This window comes from Gastrolobium bilobum, unplaced genomic scaffold (assembly GCF_033153095.1).
Source record: "Gastrolobium bilobum isolate Gb01-03AN ecotype WA unplaced genomic scaffold, APGP_CSIRO_Gbil_v1 utg4229, whole genome shotgun sequence".
Taxonomy (NCBI): domain Eukaryota; kingdom Viridiplantae; phylum Streptophyta; class Magnoliopsida; order Fabales; family Fabaceae; genus Gastrolobium; species Gastrolobium bilobum.
Window position 1 is genome coordinate 251792 of NW_026898412.1, and position 12416 is coordinate 264207.

At 36.0% G+C, this 12416-nt stretch overlaps 1 protein-coding gene across 1 annotated transcript; it reads left to right on the top strand.

The window, feature by feature from the left end:
• Positions 1–1672: 1672 nt before the first annotated feature.
• LOC133315994 (cyclin-T1-3-like) lies at positions 1673–6128 on the top strand. Its single transcript, XM_061517679.1, has 7 exons — positions 1673–1772; positions 2214–2511; positions 2715–2796; positions 3609–3743; positions 4091–4266; positions 4344–4495; positions 4860–6128. Exons 2-7 carry the CDS (start codon positions 2228–2230, stop codon positions 5963–5965), a joined length of 1935 nt encoding a protein of 644 aa, XP_061373663.1. The 5' UTR covers positions 1673–1772; positions 2214–2227; the 3' UTR covers positions 5966–6128.
• Positions 6129–12416: the final 6288 nt, after the last annotated feature.

The following is a 12416-nucleotide window of genomic DNA, read 5'->3' on the forward strand; positions in this document are numbered from 1 at the left end:
AATTTAATTATCCATTCGGTTTGAATTTTTTTTCAAATCCGATCCGACCCAATCTAATTTTTTTCGGTTTGGATTGGATAGGTTTTTGATTATATACGAATTTGTTGTCTTTGGATATCAAATTAAAAAAGCTTACATCATTTTTAATTTGTTCATCGTTGACTTGAGTTTTTATTTAACCCATTTTTCAATTTATTTTTTTAATAGCAAATATAGTAATAGCAAAAGTTATTTTCTTTAGCATTTCACAATAAAAAAAAGTTTGAGAATGTTCAAGAATTTTTTTAGTAAATTTTAAAATGTAATTTAAAGTTACATACGTAGAGAGTTTTAATTTTTTAATTTTTTTTCTAAAAACAATTTTATTTTTGAAAAAAAAAAACTAACCGATATAAGTGTTAAAAAAAGTTCATTTGACCCCTAAATTTAGGTGGCACAAGCGTGTACAATCAAATTCTTTTTTTTTTTTTGAGTTACCCAACCCTAATTATCTCTTTGAGACGAGTTGGCTCCCTCCGGTATCCCCACGAGCTTCGACTCTTTGAGCCGGCTATGAGACTAATCCAGAGTGCGGGGGAACAGTGATGGCTAAAGGTTCAGCCCCCTCCCCAAGAATGCATTCAGCGGGAATCGAACACATATCCAACCCCACTAACTCAGCGCCAAGTTACCAACTGAGCTGCACCCATTGGGTACAAATTCTTTTATTATGAACAGAAACATTATATTATCGGAAAATAAATTAGAAAAATATTTATACAATTATTAAACTCATTGTTTTTTATATTTAATAGTTTTTCCAAGTTCCCCTAGATATTGAGCTCAAGGGTCTAGGAATCAAAAAATGGTCTTGATGTGTCCTTATATTAAATCTGATAGTGCTCGAATCATATTAATCAAATAATTGGATAATAGATGTGTTGGATATTTGTTATACTCAATTGTTTAATTGATTTTGTTAGAAATATATTGTAATTAGGGTTTCCTTATTTTGTATTCTTATTTTGTATTAGGTCTGATTACATTAGGTTTGGGCTTAACCCATTAGTTTGTTTATATATTGTACATCATTCATCAGTTAATACACACAGAAATATTTCAAATGTTCATCTCTTTTCTCTCGTTATTTAACAGATTTAAAATATATTTTGATGATTATAATTAATTTAATATTAATTTAATTGATAATAATTTAGTATCTTGAAATTACTAATGAGATGATTGTTTGAGATTTTAGAATAATATTTATTTTATTTGAAATAGTATTTAAGATGATTGAAGATTGCATGAAAATTGGAGAAAATATGAAAGATATCATGAAGAGAGAAAAAAAACATGAAATCAAGTAAGATTTAGGATAGATTTTATCTTTTTAGATTTCATGTAAGAAAAATAAAATATTCTTTACCAAATATTTAAATTAGAATTACATTGCATAATAAAATAAGATATTTAAATTTTACATATTTTTTATTTGAAAAGATCAAATATCTTACTTTTAAAAATTTTATTTAAGGGTAAAAAAAATTTGGTTAATTTTTGAAAAATATTTAAAATCTCTATTTAATATCAAGATTTCTTATAAAGGTGTGTTTGGTAGAAAGATATTTGAAAGATTACTGATTGGTAGAAGAAAATAAAACCCAATTCCCGCACATCCTGCTTTTACCGGCGAACGTATTCATAAATAGAGTCTTCAGATTGAAACGAGGGTGAGACGCGATTACAAGGATAGTAGACAATCAAAGGAGGGTTTCGCTGCAACTATCACAGTATGTGGCTTCTTTCTCCTTTTTATCTTCTGTGCCTTCTTTTTTCTTTGATGCCTTTCATCGTCCCCACCCCCCCCCCCCCCCCCCCCCCCATTTTTTTTTTCAATGCGAAGTTTGAGTCTTTTTAGTGATTTGATGAAACCCTTTTTGCAATGGGTTTAAATGTTTCCCATATGGGAATTTGTCATCAAAGATTCAGTCTTTTCCTTAGTGCTTTCGGGTATTTTGGTTTGTGTTGGGTTTTGAATGGATTTAAAACCTTATTACAGCAACAAACAATCAAGATTATTGATGGATAGGGCAATGAGTCAGAAAAGCATATTTTGCTTTTGTTCTTTGTTCTTTGTTTTTTTTTTTTTACTTCAAGTTTTGAGTGGTCGCATACTATTTATAGTGTGACTACTAAGTATTGAAGCTGTTCCATTCTTATGTTGTCTCCAGAATCATCCTAGTACATGATGGCAAAGAAGGGTACAGAATTTATTCATAGCACAGCCAAAGGGTTACATGTGACAGAACTCATGAATTGGGAGTTGTCACATCGTGGAGCAGCTGATGACAATTTCTGTGAAAGTTCTAAAGACAAGCAAGAGGAAGCATTACGTCCCTGGTATATGTCTAGGAAAGAAATAATGGAAAACTCCCCATCAAAAAAAGATGGAATTGACTGGAAGAAAGAGACATATTTGCGCAAGTCATATTGCACATTCTTACAGGATTTAGGCATGAGGCTTAGAGTGTGAGCTTTCTGCTACTGTTGTTATTTACGAATATTTCCATACTCATTCTGAGGTCATATATCTAACATTTGCCTTTTATCCAAAGAAATTCATCTGGCATTTACCTTTTCAAATACACTAGGATTCTGTTGTTAATTTGTGAACCTTGTTCTAGCAATTCAGTTGGAGATTTACATATTGGTTATAACTTTGCTCCTTCCAGGCCTCAGGTAACTATAGCAACGGCCATAATCTTTTGCCATAAATTCTTTCTTCAACAATCTCATGCAAGGAACGACCGATGGGTGGGTTTTTTCACTTTATAATTCATATTATGTAGGCATTTTATCTGTCCTGATCTTTAGCAAGTTGTGCTTGAAGTTAGTGTGATATATTTGTGCCCTTGTCGTTGTGGTTAATTACTAGTTCATCCTAAGCATAAAATGGCGAGTGGCCTGTGTAGCAAGCACAGTTATTTAACAGATAGACAGGAATATCTTAATACTATCTTGAAGGTGGTTTGTTCTGCACATAGTTCTTTTTCTTAATTTAATTTTTAATGTTCTGTACATGGTTCCTTATTCAAATTTCAACTACTATTACATAGTTTTCTGATTAGCGGAGTGTCAGTCAAGGTCTTTAACACTTTTTTGCCTTATCATTATTGTGAATCCCATAGTTATTTATTTGCTATCAGGAGTGTAGTTATCTCATTCAAGTTTGCTTATAGTCCTTTTAAATCCTAAAAGTTTTTTTCCACATCTACTTAATTATTCATGAAAATAATAAATATGTATTGTTACTAAATGTTGAACTGGATGAAGTTGTCAGTAATCTTTACATACCGAGTGATGGAATGGTAATTAATCATTTTAGGTTATCAGTTTCAGCCATGAGATTTTTTGGTTGGTTGCAGTCTTATTTTTTTGAAACTGCTCCCTTCAATTGTTGGATCCATGGTGGCTTATTAGACAACTTTGTACAGATCGGAGATGATAAAATTAATAGCCAAACACTAGTTCTTATCCAACTGTATATTAAGAGAATGGTAGATGTAAAGGTAGGAATAAACTTAAAGGTAAATTGGAATCTCATACTTGGTGAACATCTTTTGCAGACCATTGCAACTGTCTGTATGTTCCTTGCTGGGAAGGTTGAAGACACTCCTCGTCCACTAAGGGATGTTATTCTTATTTCTTACGAGATCATTCACAAGAAGGATCCTGCTGCCTTGCGCCGGATAAAACAGAAGGTATTGGTGGTGCTTTGACCATTTCATTCCTATGGATCTTCATTCTAAATTCTGGATTTATCTGAAACCACATTGCTGCTAGGTTATAATGCATGCTCAAACATGAAATATTTGGCTGCCATGTAAATTATGAAAAGCCTCCTGTGATTTTTATTTACTTGCTTGGCCTCTTAAAAATAAATGTTTGGTTGGAATTATATCATTTATGTAACATTCTCTCCCTGTACCTGCCTCTATTGGATTGTTGATCTGATTTCACCGATTTTACTCCAATAACTATCTGTATCTCTTTGGTCCTCTATATTTTATATATACTAAATATTATTTAAAATTTCTAAATGATGCAGGAAGTATATGAGCAGCAGAAAGAGTTAATTTTACTTGGAGAGAGGGTTGTACTTGCCACTTTAGGTTTTACCTTTAATGTTCAACATCCCTATAAGCCCCTTGTTGAAGCCATAAAGAAGTTCAAAGTCTCAAAAAATGCACTCGCACAAGTTGCATGGAACTTTGTTAATGATGGGTATGATTATGTTTACCAATGTTGTAATTTAACTTTGTTGATTCCATTTTAATAATATATTTGTTAGTGTCTTTCAGGCTGAGGACACCGCTCTGCTTGCAATTTAAGCCACATCATATTGCAGCCGGTGCCATTTTCCTTGCTGCAAAGTTCTTAAAAGTGAAGCTTCCTTCAGATGGGGAGAAGGCTTGGTGGCAAGAGTTTGATGTCACCCCACACCAATTGGAAGGTTGGTGTCATTCCCTCAATTCATTTGCATACAAATAAATTTACCCAACTGGTGATCCTTTTATGTTCCGTTGACTTAATGCAAAATAAAAATCACTGTCACGTGTTTCTTGGATTTTTGAAAACCATTGAAAGCTTTACTGTTGCCATTTGTACATGTTACTCTTGATTAAGCTAAGCAGTATGCAACGAGTTGAATATCTGGATGGTTACCCTCCTGACTAAGTTTGGTGTCTTCATTAGAGAGAAGAAAGCCAGTTTATGCCATGTGTAGTTTGCTAGTAACCAATGGGCTTTATTTTGTGTTTGATAGCTGAATGTTTCTCGATATCCTTCTGAATCCTTGTGGTTGTATTCTCTTGCAGAGGTTAGCAATCAAATGTTGGAACTCTATGAGCAGAATAGAGTTCCACCATGTCAAGGAAGTGATGTAGATGGAAGTGCAAGTGCTGGAGGGATAACCAGAGCCGCAGCCAAGGGTCTTGCTATGGAGGAGGAGCGATCCTTGAAGCAAACATCATCTCATTCAACCCCTGAGCATACATCTGCAGGATATTCTGAGGTGCCACTTAGAGGAACCGAAAACCGGAGCAATGATGAGAGTGCTGAAATGGGTAGTGACATTACTGATCATAAGGTGGACTTAGAACTCAGAGAGAGTCAGAAGTCTGAACATTTGCCTAAGAAAGATGACAAGGGTGAAGTGATCAATATATCTAACTCTGGGACTGAACGGATAAGTGCAGGAGATCAAGATAGAAGGAATGTAATAAAAGAGGATGCAGAAGTAGGATGGAGGAATGATTCAGCATCACACAAGTCATCTAGCTGCAATGCACAAAATTTGGTGCTTCGGGACTCTGGGACTGAACGGATAAGTGCAGGAGATCAAGATAGCATGAATGTAATAAAAGAGGCTGCAGAAGTAGGAAGGAGGTATGATTCAGCATCACACAAGTCTAGCTGCAATGCGGGTCGAAATCCGGTGCTTCGGGAATGCCTACTTGATCACTCATCAAAAGAAGCAATCAAGATGATTGATAAAGACAAAGTGAAGGCCGCCATGGAAAAAAGGAGGAAGGAGCGAGGGGAAATGACATTGAAGAAAGATGTAATGGATGAGGATGATCTCATTGAGAGGGAGCTTGAAAATGGAGTTGAATTCGCAGTTCATGGTGAGAAAAATAAGGAGATAAGACAGAGCTGGTCTAAACCTGATGATGCTAATGATAAGGACCATGAGGAAAACAGAAATTCGAGACTGAAACACAATGGCATGAAGGATCAGTTACAGAAAGACATGGATACCGAGATTGTTGTAAAAAGGGACATGATGGATGATGCTTCATCCTTGTTCAACAATCGCAAGAGAAAGAGTGGGAGATCACCGGCCAGGCAACCAGAGATGAAAAGGCAGCGTGATTCCGGTCACTACAATGACCGCAGAAGGAAATGGGAAAGCTGGAATTAGTTATGCAGACATTGAACATATAGAAGGAATGAAGAGGAAAATCATAGTTGAGGTGTATATTCTACTGTCCTTATTTTTGGTATTTTGATTTTGTGTAGTCGCTTGCTAATGAATTTCGATTATTTTGGATTACCTTGTTTGCCTCATACATTTCTTATTTACGGAACAGGATGTTTCAATTTTGGTAGTTGCATTAAAAGCCGATGCTTTTTTAAGCCATATGAATATATCTTTCTCTGAGTTGCATTGCTAAATAATGCTGCTATGGCCTTGTGGTTGGTGATTTGAATCATTGAGAGCTGCACTTGGTCAAAATATGAATGTTGTACCTCTTAGGAACTTTCTATAGTCACTTTCTTTTTGTGGTACCACACATTCTAGCATTAGGACATGTTATAAGTCTCAATGAAAACTTGTAGCGATATATTTACACATGGACTATCAGTGAATATCAGTTAAATTAAGCTCTTATTCGTTGTTGTTAAAGCTGGACTGAACTGATTTTTTTTTTTTTTTGGGTCTTTTAGTCCAAAATATGATAAATTTACAAGTATGGGGAATTGAACCTTCCACCTCAAGGATGGGTAGATTTAAATTTAACTACTTTAATACATCTATTAGTATATTTATTGTATATTAATATACAAATTCAGCCCAATCAACTCAATGAGTGACTCACAACCGAATATCATGGCCGAGTTTAATAACTTGCTCTTTTTCACTCTGCATGTACACTACACGTTAAATTTGACGGAAATAAAAAAACAAACAAAATATCTCTCCTTTCACTTTTAGTTTCTGGAGAGATTTTTGTATTAATCTGAAATACCCAACTTGGTACTAACAAGTATTAACATGTCATTAATGCACATAAATATAACATGTCGTGGACATTATAACACCATTTAAGTTATAACACGTTGGCAATGTAATCATAATTCACATTAGATTAAATTTATAACAGTTTATAATAAAATTTAAATCAAATATCGAGTGTTGTACATGATGCACTTATGTAAAGATTCCTGGGCTTTTTATTTAACTTTTATCTATATACCCTAAGTCCTTACTTTAGTCTCTTACAAAAAAAAAAATTAGTCTCGAGGTCTCTAAGAAATTCAAAGTGGACCCACTTAGTTAAAATCGTGGTCCCTTATAAATTCAAAAAAAAATTCAAATTAGTCACTCAAAAAGACTAAGAAATTCAAAGTGGACCCACTTAGTTTAAATCGTGGTCACCCAAATTAGTCACTCAAAAGGACTAAAATGGATCCACTCTAAATTTCATAGGGTAACCCACTAATTTTTTTTTGTAAGGGACTAAGGTAGGAACCGTATTTTTTGTTAGGGACCCAAAATAATATTATTATTTTTTTTTTTTGGTGATAATGAATAAAGAATACGTGAAGCGACCTAACGGAGTTTATGACATAACTCGCAAAAGATTTAACAAGATCCATGATAAGCATATATTAGGATAATGGGTCATCAAGACCCAATCCATTAAGAGTTAGTTAAAGTAGTTACACCTGTTAGTTTATCCTCTTCTGTATATATAGCAGAATGTAAACAGAGAAATAACAATCAATCAATATACAAAGTATTATTCAGTTACATGCTTTCTTTTCTATCTTTTCATTTAGAACTCTCATTTGAGAGTTATCTTGCTTCATGGGTCTGATACTTTTCATGGTATCAGAGCACCACAAGATCCATGGCCTCTCCGCGATCAGATGCAACCTCCATGAGCAATGCCAACACGTCAACAACGAAAATCATCATGAAGTCTTTTTCCCAACCAATTGCAGATAAACTAGATGAAGACAGTTTTCTCCCATGGCAACAACTTGCCCTTGCAACCATCCATGGTCATGATCTTCAGGATCATCTTGATAAAGAAAAAATTCCACCTCAGTATCAGACACCAGAAGATCAAGATCTTCAGATCATCAATGCTGCATACACTCAATGGCATCAACAAGACAATCTTCTTGTCTCATGGCTTCTTTCTTCGATGAACATGTCCGTCAAAAACAGAATGGTTGGCTGCACTCATGCATATGAGATCTGGATCAAACTTCAGGTATATTTCGCTTCTCATACTCAAGCCAAAATCAAGCAACTCAAGAACTTATTAAAGAACACCAAGAAAAAAGGTCCAGCCTCTGAATATCTACTGCAAATCAAGAAGATAATTGACTCTTTAGGAGCTGTTGGTGCACCTCTTACTGATAATGAATACAATGAAGCAATTCTTGATGGATTGGGAGAAGAATATGCTCCCCTCATTACATCTGCAATGTCAAGATCTCCTCCATTCTCTATCATTGAATTAGAAGCCTTTCTACTGGCACAAGAAGACATGCTTGATCGTTTCAAGAAAATAGAACTCCCCTCCATTCAAGCCAATTTCAATCAAAGAAATCCATCTCAAGACCCTGCAGCCACTTTCAATACACAAAATCAGCCATCAGAACCTGCTGGTAATCGTAATTTTGGTGTTCGAAGAGGCAGAGGAGACAGATATTCCAACTCCTCTTGGAATCAAAATCGACTTCAATGTCAAATATGTGGCAGAAATGGCCACCCTGCGTCTAGATGCTTTTATCGCTATGATTCTTCTCCACAAAGCACACCTACAGTTACTACAAATCAGAGAACACCACCACCACCACCATCCACTTTTCACAATCCAACAGCTTACTTAGCTGGTCCTGCCTCTCTTGTTGACAATTCCTGGTATCCTGATTCTGGTACAACCCATCACCTCACCAATGATATTAACAATCTCACCACCTGTTCTGAATATAATGGATCCGATAAGGTACATGTTGGTAATGGTGCAGGTATGTCTATTCAACACTTTGGTAACTCCACCTTATGCACCTCTAATTCATCTACAGTTTTTAAACTCAACAATTTACTGCATGTTCCTCACATTACTAAAAATCTGATTAGTGTATCCCAATTTGCCAAGGACAATGATGTTTATTTTGAATTCTATCCTAATCATTGTCTTGTCAAATCTCAGGTTACCAAGGAAATTGTTCTCAAGGGCAATCTTAGAGATGGACTCTATCAGTTCACCAACTCTCATGTGCATTCACACCCTATATCACTCACATCTCCCACTACATTTTATTCTAAACTTGCTTCTTTTGATGTTTGGCATAAACGTCTAGGACATGCTGCTCCACCTATTGTTAGAACTGTATTACAACATTGTAATCTTCCTTTTCATATGAATAAACGTTTTTCTGCTTCATCAGTTTGTGAAGCCTGTTGTCTAGGAAAAATTCACCAATTACCTCACTTTGATTCAAATACTCAATATACTTCTCCTCTTGAATTGGTTCTGATTGATGTTTGGGGTCCTGCACCCATTCCTGGTAATTCAGGATCCTTTTATTATGTGTTATTTGTTGATACCTTTACTCGCTTTAGTTATCTCTTTTTTCTGCGCAACAAATCTCAGGTTTATCAAACTTTTATACAATACAAAACAACTATTGAAAATCTCACTGGTTTCAAGATTAAATCTGTGCAAACAGACAATGCCAAAGAACTCACTTCATCTCAGTTTAACCATTTTCTCAACCTTCATGGCATCACTCACAGACTCACCTGCCCCTATTCTCATCAGCAAAATGGCAAAGTGGAAAGAAAACATCGCCACATTACAGAAGTTGGCTTGGCTCTCTTAGCCAATGCTAAATTACCTTTATCATACTGGGAAGAAGCCTTTATAGCAGCCATCTATCTTATCAATCGGTTACCAACACCTACCCTTCACTTTAAATCTCCCTTTGAACTTTTATATCACAACAAACCCGATTACAGCTTTATGAAGATATTTGGATGTGCTTGTTTTCCCCTACTTAGACCATATAACAGACATAAACTTGATTTTCGATCCACCAAATGTATTTTCTTGGGATATGCAGTTGATCACAAGGGATACAAGTGCCTTGCTCCAAATGGTAAAGTCTACATCTCTAGAGATGTTTTATTTGATGAATTTAATTTTCCATATTCTGAATTATTTCCTCCATCATCTCCTGTCTCTCAATCAAATGATATTTCTCACATTCCTCATATTCCTTTGTTACATCAGCATCTTCCTGCACATATTTCTCCACCCCCTTATTTATCTGTTACTACTAACATTTCTCCTAGTGTTTCAACTATTCCCTCCCCCCACTTCCAGGGCACTCAGCATCACCATCCACCTCTCCTGATCATACCTCTGTAGTTGCCCCTTCACATCCTATGCAAACTCGAGCCAAATCAGGGATCTTCAAACCAAAGTCCTTTGCAACTACAACCACTACTTCCGATCCACATCTACTACATTCTGAACCTCAGAATGTTGCTCAAGCACTCAAATCTCCTCATTGGAAACAAGCTATGCAGGAAGAATATACAGCCCTCATTAACAATGGTACCTGGACTCTTGTCCCTCCCACCTCTTCCACTTCACCTATCGACTGCAAATGGATATTCAGGATCAAGAGACATTCAGATGGCAGCATTCACAGATATAAAGCACGATTAGTGGCCAAGGGGTTTCAACAAAGAAAAGGTTTTGGCTTTAGTGAGGTGTTTAGTCCTGTTGTCAAACCATCTACTGTCAGACTTGTTCTCTCTATTGCTCTTACCAACAAGTGGATCATCCGTCAGTTTGATTTTAATAATGCTTTTCTTCATGGGTCACTTCATGAAGATGTCTACATGCATCAACCTACAGGCTTTCCTAGTGATCATCCACACTTCATTTGCAAATTAAACAAGGCTATCTATGGCCTTCGACAAGCACCTCAGGCATGGTTTCAAACTCTCAACCTCACCCTTCAACATTATGGTTTCTACAATACCAAATCTGATACCTCTCTCTACACCAGGTTCACTCCAACGTCTACTATTTACATACTCGTGTATGTTGATGATATCTTGATCACAGGAAATAATCCTACTGAAATCTCATCTCTCATCTCCCAACTCAATAGCCAGTTCTCCCTAAAAGATTTAGGCAGCTTGAACTACTTCCTTGGCCTCGAGGCAACCTATCTCTCACCCACCACTTTACACCTTACTCAAACCAAATATATCACTGATCTCTTAAACAAAACTAATATGCTATCAGCTAAACCCATGCCTACCCCTATGATTGCTCACCAAAAACTGTCCCTCGAAGGTGATGCTGCCTTCTCTGATCCCACTCTCTATCGATCTATAGTCGATGGCCTCCAATATGCAACTATTACAAAACTTGATCTCTCCTATGCTGTCAATAAGGTCAGCCATTTCATGCACAGTCCACTTGACATTCATTGGAAGGCAGTAAAGAGGATCCTTCGCTACTTATCTGGCACTCTCTCCCATGGTTTAGTTTTTCGTCCTTCCACTGATTCCAGACTCATAGCTTTCTGTGACTCTGATTGGGGATCAGATGTTGATGATCGCAAGTCTACCAGTGGTTTCTGTGTCTACTATGGCAGCAATTTAATTTCCTGGACCAGTAAGAAACAACATGTTGTTTCCCGCTCCAGCACAGAGGCTAAGTTCCGCAGCCTAGCAGCCACTTTCGCAGAATTGATCTGGCTTCAATCTCTTCTCTCAGAACTTCGGATTCCTTGTCCCACGCTTCCAACCGTGTTTTGTGACAATGCAAGTGCAATCCAATTGGCAGCCAATCCCATTCTTCACAATAGAACCAAACACTTTGAGTTGGATCTCTATTTTGTTCGTGACAGAGTTCTCCAACAGCAAGTCTTTGTTCAACATCTTCCAGGCACTGAACAAATTGCAGACATACTCACCAAACCTATCTCTGCTCCTAACTTCACCAGATTTCGCTCCAAACTCAGGGTTCATGCTTCACCGCTGAGTTTGCGGGGGGATGATAAGCATATATTAGGATAATGGGCCATCAAGGCCCAATCCATTAAGAGTTAGTTAAAGTAGTTACACCTGTTAGTTTATCCTCTTCTGTATATAGAGCAGAATGTAAACAGAGAAATAACAATCGATCAATATACAAAGTATTATTCAGTTACATGCTTTCTTTACTATCTTTTCATTTAGAACTCTCATTTGAGAGTTATCTTGCTTCCTGGGTCTGATACCTTTCAACCCAGGACAAGGTGTTTTTAAAAATCTATTTAATTAAAAAGGCCAGACTTCAAATCATCCAAAAAGTCTTAGGCTTAAGAACTCAACCTATTTAAATGTATAAATAATATATTAGTATTATATTAATTTTTAAAAATATATTTATTAACCAATTTAAAAACTTATTTGGCACATCTAAAAATTTAGACATGTTTACTTAATCTATTTAGAAATTGGTTTATTATTATGAAATTGGCCTTTAAATTGCCTTTCAGCCAAGTCAGGCTTTTAAGAAAAAGCCATGTTAGATAATAATAATAATAAAAAGTCTATGCGACAT

What these genes read in the sequence shown, in the direction of transcription:
- LOC133315994 (XM_061517679.1), top strand. Translation starts at nt 2,228, where the DNA reads ATGATGGCAAAGAAGGGTACAGAATTTATTCATAGCACAGCCAAAGGG. An exon ending in ATGCAAGGAACGACCGATGG is followed by an intron (nt 2,797 to 3,608) that starts GTGGGTTTTTTC and finishes CATCTTTTGCAG; the next exon opens with ACCATTGCAACTGTCTGTAT. An exon ending in TGGAACTTTGTTAATGATGG is followed by an intron (nt 4,267 to 4,343) that starts GTATGATTATGT and finishes AGTGTCTTTCAG; the next exon opens with GCTGAGGACACCGCTCTGCT.